The 24,954-nt window shown below is 41.0% G+C and overlaps 1 protein-coding gene across 1 annotated transcript in view; it reads left to right on the top strand.

The window, feature by feature from the left end:
• Positions 1-4,544: 4,544 nt before the first annotated feature.
• Positions 4,545-24,954, top strand: part of LOC131890978 (dopamine D2-like receptor) — a 48,142-nt gene continuing 27,732 nt past the window's right edge. The window contains exons 1-3 of the mRNA XM_059240442.1: positions 4,545-5,250; positions 5,315-5,472; positions 12,381-12,990. Of these exons, the coding sequence (XP_059096425.1) occupies positions 12,607-12,990 (384 nt within the window). The 5' untranslated portion in view covers positions 4,545-5,250; positions 5,315-5,472; positions 12,381-12,606. The remainder of the gene's footprint in view (positions 5,251-5,314; positions 5,473-12,380; positions 12,991-24,954) is intronic.

Genomic DNA, 24,954 nt, shown 5'->3' with positions numbered 1-24,954 from the left:
TTTTACACCAGAAAAAAATGGAGCGCGGCTCAAGGGAAAAACTGAACCCGGTTCAGCGGCTCTAGCCCCACGGCTCACTCAATGCCGGCTAGTCATGGTGCTCACTGTTAATTTGAGGCTCACACACTCATTTCTCGCCCCACGAAATCAATTCAACGGGATAACCACAGGTCGATGAAAGGTAAGTGGGCGTAAAAATGGCAAGCCTGGTCCTTCCTCTTCAGTTGGGTTTCCATCGTCGGTCAGGGGTGAACTGGGCGCCAGCCGCCCGGACCAACAGGCCACCAAATAGGATCAGGGTGATGATCAGCCAAGCTATAGTTAACGTTGGATCGGACTGATCCCGGAGGGAACAGAACGGAAGCTGGCCCAAACGGCTTAGATAGAGCTAGTCTAAGAAAAGTGGTCGACCCAAAACATCGCCCGCATACTGGTCGGACAGACCGTTGTGCGAATTGATGGTGAAAATCCTGCCCGGTGGCGCTCAACTAACTGGGTTGGTCCACGCCAATCCGTCTGGAAACTCACCCAATCGTACTAGGACTATAACATGGTGTCCGTTGTGTCGCGTGATGATCATTTAGATTCAAATCGGCGTCAATGAGTTAATCCCAGAACATGTGGCTGGCATAATTTGTCTTTAATTCGTCACCTTTGAAGCTGGTATCGGCCTGATTAGCCGAATCATTCAGCCTGCCTGCAGATGTACACATAAAGCCCGGGCCGGCGTCGCCCGCCATTTAAGAGCAGGAGCGTTTCTCCCCGTCGAAGCCCTTTAAGAAGACTAAATTCAGCTAAAAATGTAAGCCTTACATTTTGGCCGCTAGAGGCCAGCCTAGGGCTTTAACTACGGCCTCAAAGAAAAGAGTGTCATCTGGGAAAGTAAATAATCAACATTCGACTCTGACAATGCTTCGGAGTTCAGGGTAGGGGCTAGGGACCCTAGGGACCCTGGATTCAGAGACGCGCGAGGCTTTATAAGTGGCTCCACTTCAAAAATGTAAACAATCAGAAGAAGTAATAGGTTTCCAAATAGATTTTGAATTGATGTGTTGTATCAGAAAGAGCAATATCGTGATAAGCATCATTGAATGGTGTCTTCAAGGGCATTGCCAAAGTTTACCTGAAGACAAATTGATTCATGGATAGGGCATTCTAGATTGTTACTTTATTTTTGATACCTGCCAAATCCTGTGGTATATGATATATACATATCTATGCCTAGAGCATCTATAGTAGGAACAAGAGCTATGCATCAGATCCAACAGGGTCACCAAATCCGATCCTTGGTGATTTTATGTAATCCAAATCCACGACATTTTTCCCAATCCGACCGAATCCTAATCTCCGACATTTTTTCTAATCCGACCAAATCCAAATCCATAAGAGAGATTAAAGTCATTTTTAACAACTAACTTGGTCTAGAAAATAGTGACTTATTAATGTTAATTCCAACTCCCTAATGGTATATCTTGGCGATCTAATCTTATGAAAAATCGGATTCAGAGAGAAATTAGAAAGGAACAAATATGTCAGCTACAATGTAAGATGCCTCCATCCATGAACCAAATAAATTGCTTGTCTTTCAGGAAAAGATAATAGCATCCATGAAGTAAATATTCAATGGTGTTTGTCAGGACAGTACTCTTTTTATGCAATATATCAATTAAAAATGTGTCATATTTTGTTTCTTCTTTGCTTTCGTTTACTTTTTGAAGTGGAGCCACTTGCCAAAGCTCGGGCGTCTCTGCATCCAGGCTCTCTTGTCAGACCACAACCGAGGAAGACTCTTGCTTGAAGTGTTCTATTGGGCCGGGCCATCTTTTACGAATGATTTTATTTCGGAAAAAATGTGGCAAGTTTTTTTTCATTGCAATTTTGTGTGGAGCATCTGTCGGATGTACCTGTGTCTTTCTTAGCCAACTTGAAAAAAAAACACGAGCAAAAAATGTTAGTATATGTTAGTCCTGGGTTTAGAAACTTGATAGAAAATCTACGCTTGTGTATGCGACTATTGATAAACAGTTCGTTGACAGAAAAACGGAACGGTTGTAGTTTCAAGGCGGATGTACGGTACAGCAGACAGAAAACAGTTACATGCATTTTTGTTTTCTTGGCAAGATTTTGGAAAATTCGATGTCGCAATCACTCTGTTGTTCGTTCTTATACCCATTAATTAAAATGGGGGATAAATGATCCTCAACTTTCGGAGTTTCTTACTATTCCAAATGTTCTCCTTAGATCCTCCATCATTCATGTAGTTTTTGGGAGAAATGTATTCTTTATTGACGTTTGCTCATGAATTAGCTTTGTCATCGTTTTGAAAGAGTGATTTAAAACGCTAAATTACAAGAACATAATTTTTAGTCGAAAGGAAACACCAAAAGATATCTCATGAAAATGTCCAGAGAATAAACATAAAATGCACACAATCATGGAGTAACCGAAAATTAAAAAATCTAATAGATTCATGAACATTGAACGCACGATTTCTTAGTTATAGTAGTTGAATACCATCAAAACTGTTATGTTTTAACCTCATCAAATCAATTTTACATGAAAACGACAATGTGATATATATTTAGTTTTCTTAGAAAAGATCCAAAACAAATACAAGAACAAAGAAAGGGAAAAATAAGCATTATATTATGCGTACATTTTTATAAAACACACGCACATGTGTCACCAAGAGAGAACTTGTTTGTTTTCATTATCTGCCTTCCGAAAATGCCTGCATATTTGATAAAAAAGATACTACGTCTCGGTGGATTGCTTGTTCGAAGATTTTCTAAACTAAACTGGCATCAATTTCATTTGGAGGCAAACAATGGTTTAAAAAAACTTAGGTTTTCAAGCTCTATTACGATTTGCCCAACGTATAAAACAAAAGCTTTCAGGAGACTATGAAATGGAAAAATGTTTGTTTTGTTGCCATTGCCTTACAGAATGTAATTGACGAGTACTACCATACCATATTTTGATGAGAACGCATTCCTCACTCTGACCAAAGGAACGGTTAATGTTTGTACAGTAATTCGCAATTTATGCTAAGGAATGGCTAAAGCTCTGTCTGACACTCTCCTGTTTTGTTCTTTTAGTGAAAACACATCAATAATAGTCTGAAGACTCTGTTGTCGAAATGTCAACTGCGGTTTGGATTACAGGGAGGACAGAAATAACAGCAATTTTTTTATGAACAAACATTATGAATCAAACATTCAAATCAAAACTTATCGTGTAAATGTCTGTACCTTGATCATCTGCTAAGGTTCTCTACAGACAAGGAAAACCTATTTTCTAATTTCAACTAGATAGGAGCAAATTTCGTACTTTTGTATTGGAAAGACTATGACAGTCTGCTCTCCTCCTCTTTCATCAACTGAGGTCACATTCTTCGTAACTTGGAGGTTATGGTGATCGTAAATGAAGGGTACGTTGAGTTTTGTTCTCACAACTTCTTTTTTGGATGTTCGTGAAATCATTTTGGTACTAAGAAATGGATATTGCAATCGGACTTCGTAATCAAACGGCAAACTAGTTTATTGCCGTGATTTCCGGCCACCCTGTACGACTTCGATTGTGGTTTTACCTTCATTTAAGCCCACACTTGACCACAAGTTTCGGTTTCAGTTAACGGACCTTTCGACGGCCCCAAAATACACACACGGTTCAATTACCGAAAACAGAAGAAAACTGTTTCTATGAATATGTGCTAAACACAGTATTCGGAACAAGAAAAATATATCGATTAAGTAAATCGCTGAGTCGACAACGGCAGGCTCAAAGCCCCAAAATGTGTTTAAAAAAAAAGACCATCTGCAACGGTAGTTTGATTTTTATAGGGGGAAAAATCTTGGTTTGCGTTTTTTCTTTCTTCAGCGATGGCTCTTGTTGAGGCCAAGTTCCCCATTCATTGGTTGTAAAGTCCAAGTGTCAAAAAATAAAAGTTAACTTGAATGAAGTGTAAAACGTCTGAAAATGGCCATGAATCAGCAAAGTGTTAAAGTTTTATTTTTATTGATATTCAGCATCTACGTACAACCTTCAACATTCTCGTTGCAAATCTTCTTCCGTTAGGTGGAAACACATTACATCAAGCAATGATTTGTCGCGTGGTCTTTTGAGTCAGTCATCCCCACACCATATTGCATTAGTATTGCTGTGCTGAGACTTACCACTTCTGATTTATTGAGCCTTTTCTTAGTTTAATATCCTGGCTTTGTGGCTAGTATATGAGTCCTAGCCTTGTAATCATTTCTGGATGGATTTCCATCAATCTTTTTTTCATTGAGTCTTTTCAAAAAACTAGTTATGGTAAGTTGGGGCCCCTTTTCAACCACGAACTCCGTTGAATAAGGAGCTAATTCATAGGTCTCACCTTTGGCCACGCAAGCTCTTCGGAGGATATCGTTCGTTGTCGGGATGTGTGGAAGAGTTGACTTGTGGCAATCCCAGGGCATTTCCTCGTTCATAAATCAAGTCCCTCCTTGTGGTTCATTAGCATGCAACAAGAAATGCAGTAAGTGAGAGTGTCAGACCACGAAAAGATCCCAATCTCATGGTCCATTGGATCTAAGAACCCAAGTTCATTACACATTGTGAAGCTAAAAGCTTCCTGTACTCGTGTGGTATGAGCATGCATGCAATAATACATGGTAACCACTTTCATCTTGGCCAGCTTATTTCGGAGAGGCACCAATGTCCGACAAAAAAGAATCAGGGCCGACTTCTTGTAGGTCGACCACGTTCCAAAGACCCAAGTGGGTTTTGGCCTTTCCTCCCTCTCTTCTTTTTCTTCCTCTTCCCCTACTTACTGCCAAGTCCCATTTCCTGAAGTTCCCCCATAAGTTCCAATCCGTCTTTTGGCCCTCAATCAACGGCCACCGAGACCTCGGAAGAAAAGGGCTCCGTCAAATCAGAAGAACGAGGAGCGGAACAACCTCCTCTTGTCCTCTCGTCAGGCTTTCCTTTCGACCTGACTTCTCCGTCAGGAAATAAAGGCTTCATTAGTCAAAGGCTCCTTTACCGATGCAGTTAATGGAACTTTGAGCCTTCATCTATCAAAGCCTTTTCAACGATATTGTATCTAAAACCCGTTCGCCTAGCTCATCATCATCGTCTATTGGAAGAAAAACATTCAGAGCGGGCTGAAACGCCAACAAGGTCGAACTAAGCGAGTGTGACTAAAAGGAAGTTGTTTTCCTTCAAACTTGAGCTTCACAGTCCGCCAAAAATCCACCCCCGAGGCAAGTCAGGAAGTGAAAGAGCGAGTTCCCGTTCCTTTAGTCAGTGAATATTAATCCCTTCCAGGCAGATCTAGCCTTCATCAGACCGTACGCTGGAGTCAATTTGTCATTCTTCAACATCGGATTAAGATTCGTCAGAGGCTCAGTTAACTGAAACCCAATCAGCTTATGGGTCCAAGTCGTCCAAGCTGATTACTCGCCTCGTTCTTTCAGGCCATGAATCACGGTAAGTCGGATCAACTCTTCTCAAACCCGTCAGACTACCCTCTACGCACCTTAAACTTGTTCCACATGGCTTTTGGTCCGTCGAAAATGCCATAGAAAGGGCTGTCAATTGAATATAAATATATATCTCGTGGTGCAAAAATCGTCCTATCGAGATCCATTCCAAATGGGAGAATATTTTAAGAGGTTTTATTCGTGGGGATGGTCTTTCATCGACTTCCAATTTTTTGGGGAATGGGCTCGTACTAAACCATTGGGTGTGGATCCGATCAGGCCAAAACACTTATAGGGAGTTGCGACAAATGCGTCACCCTGAGACTGGAAAACTCTCCCAGAATCACTTACCATAACAGAAGACCATAAAATCGCTGGAATTTTTCATGTATGAGGACCACCGTCTTCAAATCTGTTGGCCTCCCTCTTGATCAGACCCCCCTTTCGGCCGTGGCTTTGGCCTTTGTTTTGCTTCACCCACACCACTTATGCTCTAAGATAGTCGTCTTCAAAGCAGATTCTTCTTTAAGCCCAAAGGTGCTAGAGGAGAAAGAAAATATTTTTGCTCAAACTAATGGACGACCCTCATTCAGATTCCACAAAACGGTCCGCAAAATTTCCCTACTTCCAGAGGTAGGGAAAAGGGAGAGGTGTGGTCTTGCTTACAATGTAACATTCACATTGAACTCTTCGCTTGGACCCCCTGGGTGCAAGTAGAAATGGCATGTTTCAGTCTAATGAGCACTCGTTCAGGAATTTCCCAGTCATCACCATCTAGTAAAGAGGGGATTCATTATGGAAAGAGCCATAGATGGCATGGAAATCAACAAGTAGACTGGAAAGAAGCAATAAGTAAGCCTCCTAACCCAGGAAATACATTTTTTGCTAAATGAGTCGGTGAAGGTCTTCAAAGCTTAACCATGGAAACAACTTGATTAATTGATGGTCAAAGGGAATATGTCTAGAATTCCATGAGAAAAATTGAATTTTATCATTCTCTTGGCGATCAAACCTGCAAAGATTGGTGGAGACTGTGTCAATGCTGGGGTGAAATGAGGCTTTTGTGGAAAACAGACGGGTACGATTCAATGTCCAATTTTTGTCAGTCTTGGCTGCATTGTGACTAGCAGGTTACAGGCGTTAACGTGCGCCCTTATACCCTCAAGGATCCAGACAGCTTAGAAGAAAACAGTCCTTGATAGTCCTAGATATTACATCAAGATAAAGATAATACTTCGACCTGACCCCTTTCAAGTCAAAATCGAGGGTCACAGAGCAATTAAGCCCACAATTTAAAAAAGCATAGACCATAACTAGTGCTTGGAACTGGAACTGATACATGTCTTTTTTGCTCCAAAAAATGGATCTTGGGTTTTTTCCAAACAAAGTTGTTAAGGCAAATTGCCCTTTCGATCAAGTCTGTCAGTTCATGTTTATATTAAAGATTAGTAAAGATCAAATTGAGACAGCAATAAAGAAAATTTGTAGTTCTTACACGCTTCCCTTCCCGACCTAAACGGCTCATAAACGGCTCATTTGTGCAGATAACAAACTATGCATAACACATAATTACAATAATAGGTCCCTCCTTCAAATCCTTCCGTGGCACGTTGCCTAATGACTCATTTTCCCTTATTAACGCGAGTGTCGTGCGGACGGACGGATCCTCTGTTCCTTGGAGAATCAAAGTCGAAGTGGTGGAGCAATTATCCAACCCATTTTAACCACCACTCATGCATGGATTGGAAACATCACAATAGTCTGGAACGAATTGCCATTGGGATTTGAAGTTCCTTGCATTTGGGTGTTGTTGTTTGAGCAGAACTTGATTTGCCAGCTAACCTTCGTTTCTAATTAATATAATTTATCAGCTTAAACGGCTCCAATGTGTTCAGCAGGTTTGCAAAAGGTCGAACAAGTCCAAAGATGCTTCACTAGGAACATCACAGGATTGAGAGAGCGCTCATATTGGGAGAGACTAAAAGAGTTGGGACTGTACAGTGTTCAGAGAAAGTACGAAAGGTACCTGAAATTGTACGTTTTCAAAAGCATTCTTGAGCTTTGTCCCAACCCAGGATTTAGGGTCAATTGTAGTGACCGTAGAGGCTTAATGTGCGTTTTGAGAGCGCCTTCAAATTATCGAAAATCCAGGCTAGTTCGAACAATGAAGTCCACTTCTCTTCTTTCTCGGGCTCCTTCATTGTTTAATTTACTTCCCTCTAATATTCGTAGGGAATACGTAGGCCTTGTTGATCCGGTAGCATCTTTCAAGTCAGACTTGGACAAATTTTTAGATAGCATACCAGATCAACCATCTATTCAAGAACTAGCTCGGTCTGTCAACTCAAATTCGTTGGTAGACCAAATATCATATAAAGATTGAAAGGAAATAAATAGACGAATTATAACCTTTCATTTTAATAGTACTGGGGATTACATTCCCTGTAGCGGTTAGAAAAGCCCGTGAAAAACTAAACCCAAACAAAAAAAAGAGAAAAAAACCCGCATATTCTCAAAATCTCTCTGAAAATAAAGTTATGCGGAATATACTCGTATCTCCAAAGGTATTGTTACTCAATCGAACGAAATTCATCCCAACCCTCTTCCATAATCGCCGCAGGGACCTCAATGCACATTTGCCATTTACATACCTTGAAGCTCGATCTTTTGCACAGGTCTCTTGATATTAGAAATAGTTTCAATCTCCTTTGCATCTCCCGCAGGATTAGTGGTTAGCTTTGGACCAATTTGGAGATGAAATGGCCTTGAATTGGAGCATACTCAAGAAAACAAAGTGCTCTTGAATTGGAATGGATAAAAATGCGCTAAAGTTCTTTGGAGGTCGTGTGCATTGTGAGCTTGGTGAGCTTGAAGGGAATAGGGAGAAACCCGGCGTGAATTGACCCAGGATATCCAGGGTCTTGCCACACTCTGTTGGCAGGCTTATGACCTCTAAATCTCTTCCCTGTCGAATGGATTTTTAATTTATCGATGGCATCCTCGGATGAGAGCAGAGGTGGGCGTCACATCCTAAAACGTTTATCACTGATGACAATTATAACTGTTTTCGTCAAGGATGAATGGATCAGTTTCTGTTATATTCTGCTAGCAGACTAGTGTTGCATGTATTAAGATTTGACTCGTAAAGATGTTAACCTTCTTGTCCATTAATCCGTTGAACGTTAACTCACTAATTGGCCAACTTAGACAAATCCAATCCTCAGTTCCGTCACTTTGAAGTTTCATATCTTTTGGTTTGGTTTTCCCAACAAATACATTTCCAATTTCTTTGGATACGTGGCACAATGGTAAGTGCAACATCCTAATGTGAGCTCTAGTTCGATTCTCCTCCCTGATCTTTCTGCAACCACTGGGCGAGGTCTACCCCTCTGAACTAGCACGGCCAACTATTAATAGTTCTTTTGTTCATGTTTTCCATTGAGGAATACCATTTAACGAATAGATATGAACAATAAACTTTACTTGCTTTTAAACAAAAGTAACGGATCAACGGTCAACGAATTGTACATATAAATGTATTAACAATTTTCGTTAGCACTTTGTTCAACAATGCCCACCATTGGATGAGAGAAAGAATCGTGGGCTTTAATATGAAAGTAATTCAAGGCCCGTATAAAGCCAATGACGTCAATTCAGCGGGTGTCCCACCATTCCAAAGCCATTTCTAGGTTTCCAACCAAGGCAAAGACGATCCTTGAAAAAAAATTGTAGGCCTTTGGCCATTAAGTAATTGAAATCAACCATCCATGTTTTTATGGGTAAAGAAGATCCAAGAGAACAGCCACAGAAAAGTCTGATGCTTCTATGATAGTTTCTGTCATTACACCCATGTTGCTCGTTTTTGCTCTTCGTTGCTCTTTGAGTGCATCTTTAGAACAATCCAATGAATTGCAGTTATCTGTGATAAAGTGCATTGTATAGTTTGTCCACAGCTCTCCTCCATTACCACTCCTCATGCATATTTCTTGTCTCAAATGGTTGTTGTAAAGATTCTGTAGATGCAATTAAACCAGAAAATGAGTAGAAAATGACGACAAAAGGGCACTGAATAGGAACTTTAACCTTTCATGAGTCACGGTCCTGTCTCTGAGGGCTTCCCCCAAGGGAAACATGGACTAAATGGAAGGAAATTCCCAAGTCCTTCGAAGTCGAAAATGCGGAACCCTAGTGTGAGGTATGATTAATTTTTTTACTTTTGTAGCTCTTCGGAACCAAAACAATGCCTCTTAACATCGCAAGAAAGTTTTATTAATTAATTGTGAAAGGTTATACTTCTTCAGATTGCTTCTTATGCACAACTTGTAGTAATCCTCGGCCTTAGAAGAACCTATATCTACAGCACGAAAACATGGAACAAGTCTTCTGCGTACAACGGCAGTGAACCATCAAAGAAGCAAATGACATTAAAATGCTCGGAAAAGGCATGTTTGACAGTTGCAGAGAAAATAATTATGTCTAATTGACATGTTCCAAAGACAGACACGTTTATGTGTCAGTAATCGTTTCATTGCATGCCTTGGCCAAGCATTCTACCCGCCTTGCAATGAAACAATGTGCATTCTGAAATGGATTGATAGGACGACTGTGAGTGAGCGTTAGAGCGTATCGATAATGGTTGCAATTCCTTCGCTTTTTGGCAATGACGTCAACACTGAAATTGGAAACGACGTGCTCCCATCCAAATGCAGCAGCACTAAATAACAGCAAAATAATGGCAATGGTTGTAATCTAATAAGCGTGCTTGTCATCTCAAAGTTATGAGTAAACAGCTGATGAAATGAAGTTGACGAATTTAGCAAAACACAAAAAGAAATAGCTTTTACGCTACCATTTTTTGATTTCTATGTCGCAAAATGATTTTAAAAACCAACTATTTTGTTAGTTATTTCTACATTGAAGCCTTTGGTTTGATGATTCATGCTTCTCTATTAACCTGAGAGACATATGAAGTGAAACTTCTTTCAAGAATATATCATCGTTTAAATATTACGGTAACAGTTCCTCGACTTCCCGTGCTTTAGGGTGTGTAAGCTTATTCCCTAGCTTTTACCTGTCCAATGCTTGCTGACAGAACTCCTTCAATGTTTGGAAAAAATCAATCCAAGTTGTTCTACAATCGATCTGAATTGTCTCTTGGAACGTTGGCAAGGAGCAGGTTTCGGCCATCATGAGTGCAAAAAAATCCCAACCCATCGATGGATCAATGCCAGAGTTATTTTTCTACTTGGGAGATTGGATCTTCAAATTCAGGGACAGAAGACCGATCGAACCAAAAGATGACTTTTGCAATCTGGACCCAATGGTTTATCAATATTGAGAGTGCTGCCTCAAAACACGACAATTCATGCTCAGAATGCGGGATTTTCTGAATTTTCTCGCCCAATACGAACTGCCAAGTGAATAAATATATCTCTTCAGTCGCCATTTTAGTGGTTGTGATTATCGTACCAGTTTGAGGAATTGATTGCAAAACATTCATTGGCAGACTTTGAGCAAAACTTTGGAAAAATAAGAAAAAATACTAGGGATGTGGGACTAATGGGGAAAAAGCTTTAAGCCTCGCTAAAAATAAAGACAAGACAATTTGTCCGGTCCAGATGAGTACGGATTTCTATTCTAGCCTGAGCAGCATATGAGCAGGATTAAAGGCTTAGGCAATATTGCACACCCACCTGGCATCATAAGTCTCCTGGATTATTTACTCGTCAAGTGCCTCTCGCTCTGCCATAATTGAATCTACTCCAAATAGTTCAGATGGGAAGAAACGTTGCCTGAAGGTTAGCGCGCTTTCCAACCGTGAGTGAGAGGTCACCGGTTCGAATCTCCTCCCCGATCTTTCACAGGCTTTTAGACGCTAACCACAAACTACGAACTTAGCTGTTTCCGAGGATAAATTGTATATCGGAATTTGGAAATGGATGATGTGATGAATGGCTTTGCTAGTTGGGCGAGGCTCACCCCACCGGCCCTAGTTACTCCCCAAATACAAAAAGTTGTGTTGAACAGGATAGTTCATCGGAGTAAAATGTGTTGCTGGATTCTTCTTTTTACTTATTCCTAAAATATGCAGTAAAAATCATTTTAGATTTGTGCACTTGATAGTTTTCCGAATGGAAGACTCAAATACATTCACTTCGCTTCGCTCTTGAAATTGGGATGCACAAATCAAAGAAATAACCCCCATGAAGTAGTATTACCTAGACCTCTAGTGATATCCCTCCTCTTGTACTACAGGCATACCGTAAATTTGGGATTAATTAGGCCCTAAAACTTGTATGTTTTACTGTAGGTAGTATCTCGCCAAGAGTAGGTCGCCAAATTAGATTGAATTAGGCTTTACCTGCAATGAAACACGTTGGCTGGGATCTTGAACGAAAGATCGGAAGAGGCCTTTTCCCAGGTGATTTTACTCGTGTGCCAAATTGATCAAGACCGAATGGCTCTTGAGTGAGATTTAAACCTTCTCAGATTGACTGAACCGGGTATGCCAGTGTAAGTTCCGTATGCAAATCTAATCCATGGTGGTAGGATAGCTGTACAAACGATATCATGTCAAGATCCTAGGAGAGCCAGACATGGCTAGCTCATGTTCATGTGCGTACCCCGCTTGAGCTCAGGCTAATTCAATTAAGCCCCATATGGCTGCTTGGTATAATGGGGTACCCACCAGGCCTTCTTAGTTTACCCACGGACACGGTGTTTGGACGGAATCTCAATGTCTGTCTCTCACATATCATGGCCAATTGGTTGATTGTGCGGGGAAGCTCGAAAAATGTTTCTGGAATGAGGTGCATGCACTACTGTACGTACATGCGAGGTTCGTTGGCTCTGGGAGATAAGAAGAGACATGTAATGAGGGCCATGTTCTTCTCTCAAGATGCTCGTTGCTTCCAGGTATGAATTGGTCCATGGATTCCAAGTGTGCAATCGACTCACTCCGCGTGCCAAAATGAGAAGCCATGGCGAGGACGGACCCAAAAACAAAACGATTTGGCCGTGTTCTCCCGAATCCTTCACGATTGCATAGCTCGCCCTTCCATTGGACCCAACACCGACATTTCCAATAACAGCGGCGCTGACGACAATTCCACCCTTCGTTACGGAGGCAACCGGAAAAAGCATGGCCAGCACATTCTCTGAGCATGTTCCCACCACATTACCACCATCTTTGGGTGCCAACCTCGGCTTGAATGATAATGGTGGTGATAATAATCACAATCATCATCATGATGGTGATAATAATGATCGAGATCTTGGGCAATACCTCGACGAAGAGTACTCCCTTCAGAGTTCCACCTCGTTTGGAGGCCTGGCCGACACAAACTATTGGGCCATATTGCTGCTCCTTCTGTGCGTGGTGGTGGTATTTGGCAACGTTCTCGTGATCTTGAGTGTGGCCAGAGAGAAGCTCCTTCAGAACATCACCAACTTCTTCATTGTGTCCTTGGCCGTGGCAGACCTCTTGGTGGCTGGTTTTGTTATGCCCTTCTCTGTCTACGTCCTGGTAAGTACGAATACGGGAGTCTTGCAATTGGAACAAGAAGGGTCAATATTGGCATTGCGATTGGTGTTTGTATTCGATTACGCTCACAATGGAATGAGGGATATGAGTGAGCATTTCTTTCAAAAAAGATGGGATAGGTCGGACTCAATTCTGAAGGGATTTGGTTTAGGGGACACATTGAGAATGAGGATTTCGGGCCCCTGCTTGAGAGAGAATCAGCCAGGTAGTGGGGGCTATTAATCTCGATTTATCCCACAAGACGACTCGCAAGTACAAGTGGGTCAAAATGCTCTTTGCGAGGTCTAATTTTTTTGTTCATCAGAGTGTTTGGGACCCCAATGGTTGGACCACTTCGTCTCCTTTCACAAATGTAACGATGCAGTTATCTCAGCAGCTGCCAATCCCAACCAGTTCGTTTCCCCATTTACTCTATTGCGTGACGAAAATACAGCTATTACTAGCAATAACTCTGAGATCGTGGCTTTGTTTTGGGCCACTTAAATGCTTTTTATGACTTTATCTTGATCTTATTCAAGTATTTGTTGGTTATAGGCAGAGCTGGAAGAGCAAAAATGGTATTTTAAGTCACAAAAATCATTGGCGACGAGGTGTGAACTTTTTGGGAAATGCTATTGTTCGTCACTCTTTAGAAATTAGATTATGTGACATTTTTGCATCTGGTGTCAAATTTGCTCAATGTCGCAGTAAATTTTGACCTTATTAAATTCATGTCTCTAAGCAACTATTCATACCATACACTTTAGAGTTTTGCACAATGCGCACATTGGACCAAAATTAAGGGACAAAGAGAAATTCTGTAAAAGAACATTGAACCGCTTTCTATTCCTTTACAACGATGAATTCATCTGAAACAAATCGGCTTACAAAGGCTCAAACGCATGTAAGAGTTTAATTTTATTTTGTGCAAAAGTTGCCCTCCATCTTGGGTTTGTGTATTGTTTGGTTTTATGCAACGTTTTTGACCATGGCAATGAATTTGATTCGTGGAACATTGCCGCTTTTGAGTTTTCCAAATACCTTTCAAAATAATTCTTTCAATGGTGACGTAACAAATCTTAAAAATGACACAATGGCTGGGATAGAGGTTCCAAATGTAAATAGATTGGGGATCGTTTAGACTCGTGATGCACTTTTTTCTTGGAATTTACGATGAGTACGATCTGGATGACGAAGGCCCTTTTGAACAAGACATTTGACTTCAATCTAAAGCCTTATTAAACCTGACCATTATATCCGTGTCGACCTTTTATTGCCGTAATCAAAAGGAAGATTTGTCAGCGCGACACGCGTTTTTTAACATGTCATCGCGAGCGACATTTCGCTCTTTAGAATCATATACATTTCCACTCCCTGACACATATCACAAATTGTTTGACATTAATGGTTATAAATGCGGATTGCAGATTCCGTTTGGCAAGACTAGCTCCAGAGAAAAGCAAGTTATTAATGGTAATCCCACTAGAAACACCATGATAAGAAACTTCAATGAAAGCAGGATTTGAAATCCGGTCCTGGAAAGAAGCAAACCTCCCCAGAAGTAAGTTGTTACATGGCCTTTACTTTGCTTACTTGCACAAAACGCACACAAGATCAGCACGTTTAGAAAGAAATACCATTCAGAAGGTGGAACTGAAAAACCTGATCTAGTTAACGCCCTCATAAATCCACCCCAAAGCTCAAGGTCTTGGGCTTGAAAAAATATATGCCCGAGTTCCAAGGTTCCCTCTATCTCATCGCATTGCAATTTCATCCCCCAGCTTGATACTGTATCCAGTTCCCGAAGCTCTTATCCTTGAAGAAATTGTGCTCTTTTCCCCCGAGAAGTACATCCATCCTAGATCATCACGCTTAAGGAACAGATGTGGGCATGAAATCGTTAATCAAGAGGGTTAACTTTTTCATTAACGTTTAAACGGACTGGTTTAGACCACTTATTTGTCACTCGGTAACACCAAAACTTAATTTACTGTAATCCTAGATTACGTATAAAGCAAAAGGAAGACATAATTTTTGACTTAACCTCTGCCCAATTTTTTGGCAAAACTTTTTTTGCGAAGCAGGAGATCAGTTTCTTTACTAAAGTTTGCCATTATATCACTTCACGCCAGATCATTTGGCTAATTTCAGAAGCCATTCTCATTTACCGTTGTGTGGTCGGCAGGTTACAATTTTGGAAGTGCCAATCTGCATTCCATACGGTCAAAAAGATGGTACAGCTAACATATGTGTTCACTAGTTTCAACATCAGGTCTGCACCTTCGTGTCATTAAAAAAGCAATGGAATTTTCTTGGATTTTTGTAGTCGGAGTCTACATGAAAAGTTTAGTCTGGAGACGAAAGGGGAGACCAGAATTGTTGAGTTTTGTGGGCTTTCTTGCTTGCTTCCACACTGTGTGAAGCTTGTTTCCTTAGTTTTGAAACTAAAACGTTTTAGAACTCTTGGCTTGACTGTCACATGTCAAACCAAAACATCTCGTTGACCAGGTCACTGCGACTTTTGTTCATAGAATTGACAAGGACGAATTAACTTTGGTTACATTTAAGATAAAAGCCACAGCTAAATGATTACAAAGCTATCTTGACAATTAATGTTGTAAGGGTTACTAAGTTGACTTCCCAAGTGGCGGAATGATGGTTATTGAGCATGCTTGACAAATAACGGAATAAAGATTAACGGCGTTGATTTTTTTGTCGCTGATGCCCATCTCTGCAAAGAAGTTTTGTCTAGTATTCTAAAGCGTAACTGTGATACTCCATCTCTCTCTTCTAATGGCGCTATGGCGTGCCGCTAAACCTTAAACAGAATCCTTGTCATTCCAAAAGATGGTTAAAAGCACGCAAGTAATAATGGGAAGACATTTTCACCAGTACATGATTCCTGAAAATTTATCAAAATGATCAAACAAACCAAGTGAAAATGATGCCAACTTGAAATCCATTAATGATGCTAATTTTATTATGGAGAGCGTTTGGATCCAGGGCTTGAATCAGAGTCCTGTAAAGAGTAAGACCACAATCTCTCATAAAAATTGGTTAAGGCTCTTTGAATTGAAAGATTCATGGAGCGATAAGTGTTGTATTGGCGACTGAATCAAAGCACAGACGGATCTTCAATTTGAAGAATAATACTGATACTTTCACTATTCATCAGAATGGTATTGGATAATGAATGACCAACTATACGAAAACTGTCCATGTTTGAAGCAGTCATTCAGGTGCAATATTGAAAGAAAGAAAAAGCTTTGTGTTTTAGGCTCACAATGCATGGCAAACATAATGATGTCCTTTCAAGGAACTGTCCATTCGGGGTAATTTTCCGTGCGTTTGCAAATGATTGATGGGTTTGCTCCACGGTTGGTTCCTTGGACATTTTCCTTGGGAGTCTTGTCGAAATTAGCCACATGGAGCTAGCTGTTTTTGATATTTGTCCCACCGCTCCCTCATCATTCGCATCTTCTTGGAAGTGAAACAGACTTTAGGGCAAAAAAAGTGCTCAAGCCGGTAAAGCTTTTTATTTTGGATCCCAACACCTCTTCTGTGCTCTCTGGTGAACCTTTTTTTCGGCACCTGGCTTGAAGTACGACTCGTGTTCACATCCAAAGAATTGTACTCTTCGTCATGATTCAAATACGACTATGCCTATGAGAAATGATAAATAAAGACTTTTCGCCCAAGGAAACCTTTTGAGCTCAAAGGTCTTTTTGTTCGAGTTTCATCTACTCGAATGGCTGCCAATCGATTGGATTGAATTTTGGCACCCGGGCTCAAAAGGCTTTCGTAAACATTTTCTTGGTTCATTTTATGAGTTGGAAACTCCGCCCCTTCTCCTTCAAATGTGGTTCTGATGAAGACAACCCGGAAAGCATCGACCCTGCGACCCTCTTGAAACCAATGGTTGGTGAAGAAAATGCTTTCAGGCCCAGATGTTCCATAAAATCTAATGATTGCCAAACTTGTCTAACGTCATTTGGCAGAGGGTTGGAAGGCCGGCCATTGGAATGGAGAGGAGTTTCCACTACGCGAAGACTTAACGTGGCGCTCTTTGCATTCCGATCAAGCTATTGGCTTGCCGTCAGTCATTCGACCTTCAATCCAATTGGCTAGCTAGCACCCTTTCTTCCCCTGAAAGGCCATTATTTGCATAATTAAAAATACCAAATGCAAAAAAGAGGCGCAGAAGTTGTTGAATGAGGAAATATATTAAGTGGATTCCTCCACGATGATCCATCAAACGCTCGGAAATTTTCCCTCGAGGAGGAGGAGAAGGAGGAGGAAAAAGTTAGGGAGCCACATTTCTTGCAACTTCACGTCATCGGGTTGCAAATTCCTGAAATTGCTCTTCGCTGCAGGTATTTGGTGTGATATGATACAAATATTTTGCCAATGTTTGGACAACCTGAGAACACACCCAAGCCAAAAGCCCATGCCGGAAATATTATTGACTCCGTCTCATCGGGAATGCTTGGGATGCTGGGCACAAGTTTGGAAAGTGATAGAATCAGAGCTCGAAAGTTGATGAAGGTCAGATTTAATGTTCTTCTCAAAACTCTCAAAACTGCAACGGCGAGTGGATCACAATTGAAAAGACCCGGACATGGTCTTGGATCAGCAATTTGGACAATGCGCTTGCTTCTTATAGCGATATTGCTATCTTTTCCTTTTGCTCGGCATCAAAAGTCACGCTCAAGGCCAAACCGAAGAAGCAAAGAAGCAAAGAAGCAAAATTAAATCTACTCTTTTTCACACATGATCATTTTCATCTAGCTTGAGGGGACCCTATTTCCACAATTGAACTACTCATAAACTTGTTTAAGATGGAGGTTAACGAAAAAAGGCTGATCATATTTCCGATTAAAACTCATCTCCAGGGCAGCCTTTTCGTACAAGTGTGTCTGTGTCGCAAAGTCATTCAAGAGTCTTTTTCAGGTCCATTCCTTTCCTCTCTGAAGAAGTGAGAGAATTGGATTAAGCTTTCCATTACACTTTGGCGATAATCCTCTGAAAGTGAGGGGTGTTTCAAGGCCATTGGAAACGTGTTGGAGCCTTGAATTTGAGCTTAATTCAGCCAAGGGAATCTGGGGAAAGGACATGATGTCACATGCAAACAAAATCAACAACAAATCCACTACCACGATAGATGGTCCTGTCGTTCTGGTTAACTGCGAGAGCAATTGGCGGAAATGTCAGTCTCTCGGACTGATTATTGTACCCTTGATCCACTAATAGCGTACTCTACATGCGAACATGTAAGGTACAATACACCGAGGTGAGGTCTGGCGAAGGTCTCTCTCAGAGGAGAAGCCATTAGAATGGAAATGCCCCAAAGGCGAACACGGACTCTTTTTCCACGGTCCCTTCCCTGTGGACCCGGAATGAGAAGGACAACGAACCACATCCCACTTTCAACCTGTTTCTGAAAGAGCAGAATGATGCCCTAAAACTCAAATACATTTGGAACGAGGCCAAACCCAGAGGAGTGTGTACTGAACGCGTACATCTGGTTGGAGGGGGGGGCATACCACTAGTAAAAAAGGTTCAACGTGGATATCTGCCTTCGTTCCCAGTGCATTTTCAAGGTGAAAGTGGGCTTGGATGTGGATAATATTTATCGGCGCAACCTCAAGCCGCTACGACTAACACGGATCCACGTGGGAAGGTGTTTCGATCGTGGCAATTCATTTTTGATAGTGTTTTAGACTGGAAAAGTGGGAGCATGAGGAAAACACCTCGTCCTTATTGCAAAGAAGACATTAATCAGAGATCTTCAAGCGTCCTTTACTCCCTCTCTTTTTAGTAGAAATGAAGATCTTTCGCTTGGATTCATATTGGGGAACAAAAAGACAAGCTGTCTGGTCTGGCTCCATTTTTTTTTTTTGGATCAAGAATGGATCCCGATATTTTTTTCATGTCCAGTCGAACATGATATTTACTATTTTAGCCAAGTATTAACTGTCTTTGGCTGATATTTCGAAAAATCAATCATTATATACAAACACCGGGTGTTTCAAAAGAAATGGACCACATGAAGCTCGATGACAATAACTGGTTTTGCTTGTTTCGCATTTCAATCTCTAACATCTTTTAGTCTACCTAAGCATCGAATGAACCAGATTCTGCTGCATGCAAGTGGGAATTCAAGACTACATATTTTCCATTTTCCTTTCAAGAGGTCTGAAATTTTTTACAATGGGTAAATTGAACCATCTCATTTTTTAGCATCTATTAAATTTCAAGAGGTGTTTTTCAAATTTCTTGGGCTGTCAATAAAAATCCGGCCACACAACGTTGTCCCAAATCTCATTCGCAACATTTTTGGGTCATCCAGAGAGTGATGAGCAGTGGCTCTATTCTGATCGTCCAATTCCTCTTCTTTTACGACAGCTGAATCTACAAATTTCAAATATAAGTTATGGCGCTGTCTTGTTTGTGTCCAATGATGAGCTTTCCATTTAAAACAAATTCGCACACTTCGACCATTATAGACCCCTGAAAGCTGAAGATGGCCCGTAATTTCGCGACACCCTATACGTTTTTCAAACATTCATCACAGCAAGCTAAAACCATACCCATTGTATTTTGGGGGCCTTGATCTGGTATTTACTAAATCCATTCAAGCAATGGTATGCAAAAACCCTTTGGAAGGAAATAAGCTTGCCTGCCAATTATCAATTACTGTTCTGCCTCACATGGAATCTCAAGCGGCTATTGGTCAAGGCTTTTAACATTCAGTGTGAGTCGTCAACAAGGCTGAGGCGTCTTCTCATGGGGGCTTCGTTCATGTTCTAGACTTTTTTTTCTACCCAAGGGTGCATTGTTGGTCGCTTATTTGTTTGGTACTCGTTGCAAAACCCTTGGGAACACAACCATAGTGGGTCTCAGTACACACACACACACACACACATACACACACACGCACACACACACGAAGCAAAATCGCAGAAACCCAACCCATTTCAGAATTTTGTCCGCTCCAAATCCCGTGGGGACGTGTGTCCATTTCCGTTTGATTGATAGGTGAATTGACATTCTTTCTCTCGAGTTTGTCTCCTAATCTCCATCTGGTTTGAAAGCTTCACGACATGTGATGAAAATGAGACCCCTCTCAAGATGTCTCCGTTCCAGAAGTTTTATTCCAAAGGAATGGAAAGGCAGCATATGGACTGAACCATGGACTCCGAGAGAATCAGGACGAGACAACGGGAATCGATTTTAACGGTCAAGAGTGCGGTCGTTTTCCCATTGAGAGTGTGCACGAGTCCGAGCTCGAGCCGTCTGGTTGGTTTTGCGGTACTCGGGAGATGTACCAGATTGATAAACTTTCATCGGTGTGCTGTACGTAGAGTGAGCGCCATATGGTTCATATGTGAGTAGATAGCGCAATTTTTCGCGTGTGTCAAGGGTTAATAGTGCCGCTCGATGAAAACAGTGTGATGATGCCATTGAGACATGCTCTTCTTGAAGGGACTTCAGTGTTCCATAAACTGGTGTTTGTGATGCCTACAATATCCGTACAAACCTCTCTCAGCTCACACCACATTTTCTTAATACAAAGGAGATTTATTTCAAGACCTTTTTAGTGTTCGTTGTAGGTACTCGCATTTCAGGTGGTCAATGATGGGTCTTTCCATGGACCTTCATTATTAGTATACTACCCGTAGCTTCAAAAATAGCATAGAAAAAATTCATCAACTCTTGTCCTTTTTAACCTTTCAATCCGTCACACCTGTCATTTACCCTCAGCTCACCCCTCGATTCCACAATATGCCCACCATTTCTCGCACCTCTAAAAGAGCCACACGGCTTATATATATTTAAATACAAATACAAATACAAAATACACCAGAACTATTTAAGGCGATCAATCACAGTCGTCAATAGCCACAAATACTGTAGATGGACGACATACAAGGCAAACAATTTGAATTATCAAGGTGACTGTCCTTTTAAACGTCTTAAAGAAGTTAACCCGTAATATGACCCTCATGCTATATAACATATTGATTAGACTCTTCTCGTCCGAGTATGGCTTCTTTGGGCTTTGTGATTTGTGAGCAAGCTTGATTAGGGTCCATATTTATTTATGATGTGTGTGATTTGGCTTCAACAAAATCTATCACAATCTCATGTTTGGTTACTGCTCACGGTAAAACAATGGGCGAACAACTTTTTTCGCTTCGTCAATGGCATGCCATCATGTTTTCGTAAAGCATTCTGGTTTCGTTTTGGCCGTTTGCCAACCTGATTTAAAACGTAAGCCTTTCGATCCCTGACAACATTAACCACGACGTTTAGGACAAACGCTACCCAAAGACTGAGGCTAAAATCTTTGAATGTTCTCATTGTGCCTATCTGTTTGAGACGTTGGGATCATTTCAGGGATCATACAAGTTTCTTCAACCCCAGGAAAGAAAGTATTCAAGTAGCCCATATAGGGCATTGAAGCAGTTCAGATGGGCGGATAAGTTTACCCAGAGTGGCGGGCAGAAAAGAACATTAATCAAACCCTGTCAATTTGGCCATTCAAGCCCAAAGCTTGGGTTCGCTCCCTGAAACTACATCCATTCACTTTAGTGGACAAAAGTGAGCCACAAAGAGCGACTCCTTCCGGTTCTATTTAACGCCTACTTGAACTAGTCACCAAGGCTCAACCCCTGTCAGTAAAATCGCACTCAAAATGGTTTATTCACAATAAAGTCAATAAGTGGCGGTAAGTTTAAAAGCGAACCAGTCTTCCAACTCGAAACGATGAAACATGACTAAGGCAGCAAATGAATACGGCCATGTAGGTTCATTCCAAAGGAGTGCAATAAATTATTTTGGATCAAGCCGTTGAGAGCGACCCTTAGCGAGTGCATCTACATTAACAAAAGAACAACAACTTTTGGCAAAGTAGTACTGACATCTGCGAAACTACCAGCTTGAGTCCGAAATTTCGTCGTTAGTTTCGTGGGAATGACAGGATGCATTTGGCAAATTTATGGCCTTTTTCCTTAAGTAACACAAGCTTAAAAGGAAAAAATATCTTGTGGAAATGTCGCAAGTCTCGAAAAGCAATGGGGCTCAAAGAGGCTCATGCTCACCAACCACTTTGAATAAGATGACATGCGAATTATCGACCACGAGGGTTTGGTTCTGTTCAGAAAGTACGATGAACGACTTGGGACAAATTGCCCCACTTTATAGAAGCCTGGTTGCTACTCACCCCAAATAGAAAAAAAAAATATTGACAACAAGTAAAGGTCAATATGGACATTGCTTGGGGACAAAGGCTAAGGCCAAAAATAAGATCGTCTTCAAGTGTGTTTCTTAATTTTAGGTGCCAATAAGGATCCATTTATTCTTAAAGGGTCAACAAACGGCCGGAAACACTTTTGCATTCAGAGATCTCAAGAGTCAGATTAGACTTGCAACAATTGCACAAAAATACTGATGATCGATTGGTCATACATGCCCATAAAATGAGCAAAAGAACAAATATATTTGAATGGCGGCCTGGCAACTGGGGGAAGCTTTGACTCACCCTGTTAGAGGCTTCAGAATGTTCGCATGTATTTCAGCCCAAGTTAGAATCCACTCGGCCACTAATCTCTTGGGAATTAAGACTTCATTGATATTCAAAGCGCCTTTGAACGTACGTACTTTGGCGAATCTCCAACAAGAATCCCGAAAGTTGAGAGTTCATCCCAAACCAGATATTGTCGAGTATACTTATATTGTTGAATATTACACTTATGTGAAGAAAAATAATATCTTCAACACAGGTCATCAAAATTTCAATTAAAGAAATGGTAGTCAATCGTTCTTTAAAAAAAAAAAAGGTATTGTTATCTCGTTTCATCTCAAAATGGCCCAATTTAAACGACTCAAAAAGCTAATCTTGTTACTCATTCCTTCTTTCAACCTCCAAAACAGTCTTTACTTTTTTCGTGTTTTACGGACCAATTGAAAGAAATTTGAAGCTTTTGGGCAATCTTCTCAGAAATGGACGAATGCCGAGACATTAGATCAATAATAAGAATGGGTACTTTGCCATAATCTATTCTGAATATTAAAGGTCAGTACTAAAATTTGTGCTTGCTGATAACATCATTGAAGGTTTCCTTGCTGTTAAATCTTACTATATTTTTGACAATGTTTCATTGTTGCAGTTGGACTAAAAGACCTTTTACATAACAAACGTGTTAGGCATCTAGTTCGTGGGCAGGTGTTCCCCCTCGGCCTGAGTATGTTACACTAAATTTCTCAACAATCCATACTTACTTGACTTACGGAACAAGTTATAAATATAAAGGAACGCTTTATCAGTTTGAGAGCCTCAAATACTGTTTTTCCATCAAGACTTTTTGCGTTATTGTTGCATACTTTCAGCAACCAGTCACAATCACTTGGAAACAGATGAATACTCTTAATTTCTATTTTAATCCCAATATCTTTTCAATAATTTTAGAGCTTTTGCCTGTTCTCAAATATTTGTCTCAAGGGTTGCATTTCACTTATCTACATTCACCATATTTTGGCACAAGAGAAACAATTGATTACCCAAGATACGTTGAAGCGTGGCCATGGTGAGTAAATAGAGCCGAAATATTGACCAGTCAAATTGTAGGCAGAGGGACTTGAGCGATTATCGCCTTCAGATTTTTACGAGTAATGGTTGTGTATTTAATTACCCGTTTAGGCCCAAGGAACGGGACCAGTAATCGATGCCTTTTATTGAGGACCAATCAAATCCCTAATAGTTATCAGCAAACACAATCACCTTACATCGTCGTTATGAAAATGTAAAGATAATTTAGACCTGAGAACCTCAAGTAAGAAGACTGACTCTTTCACTTTGGTGCACCCCATGACCAAGTTCCAATTCCACAGATACCATAAACAAGCTTACTCGAGTGTGACATACCAAATGAGAGTCTTCCCAGATGAAACGAACAACTCATTTATTGCTACCCCAGGGGGATCAGTGTCGTCGATACAAAGTAGAGCCCCATCAGAGCCTTGGACAGGGTAGATATTTGGATATTCCTCGTCAGACGTGAGGTGCGTTGGGTTGACTCTTAACATTGCCAGGGCTCCATTATTCTATTCACCCACTTGGCCCTAAGCCCAAGTGAAGGCGGGCCTTGTTAGCTTGGTCAATGCCGTAACACGAATAATACATGAATGTCATTGGCCGAGCAGTCACTTACTGTCCAGCAAATTAGACATGCCACCAAATCCTTTTTCTTTCGTACGACGCCATTCAGAGATGGTCACAAGACACGAGATAGTGTTTTCTTTTCCTACGGTAAAGTGTTGCCAGAGCTAACAAGGCGCGTTGGGAACTTGGGACGATATGTCAGTGTTGATCAAAGAACTTGTGAGGAGTGAAGTCGAGTACCTTCCGAGCAGCACATTGTACGATGGATGCTTGAGCACACATTCATCACGTGCTAAGAGACCCATGGAATGTCAGCTCTGTGTATTTGTAGTCTCCAATTGTTCCCGTAATGTAATTACCTCTCACTCTTGATACGCGGGAAAGGAAACAAAGAGTAGGAGACTGGTCTCAATGGAATTCCGCAGCCATTGTACTACGTGCATTGGTCTTCATTAAAGATTCTTTATAAAGAGTCGTAAAGCATCCTCAGTCTTCATATGAACCACCCGGCCAAAAAGCCGCTCTCACTAGTCTCTAGGCCGGACCCGAGGCTACCCACCCTCTTTGAAAGGTCTCTCTTGCTATTTGGAGTGTCAAAAGAATGTAAATGCCCCTGATCTAGGATTTTTTATATGAGATGCCCATTTGGGCCCAAATGGCCAAGCACGTCCGAGGTCACTTAATCTAATCGGAAAATCTGCGCTATATTTCAAAATTGGATCAGCGAAAGTAGAGAGTTCAGACTTGGTGACTGTGTGGCCCACTATTTGGGCTGGATGAACTTATCTCCTATTGTTTTCAAT

Source organism: Tigriopus californicus, chromosome 11, assembly GCF_007210705.1.
Source record: "Tigriopus californicus strain San Diego chromosome 11, Tcal_SD_v2.1, whole genome shotgun sequence".
NCBI lineage: Eukaryota > Metazoa > Arthropoda > Copepoda > Harpacticoida > Harpacticidae > Tigriopus > Tigriopus californicus.
This window is presented reverse-complemented; position numbering and strand designations above follow the sequence as displayed.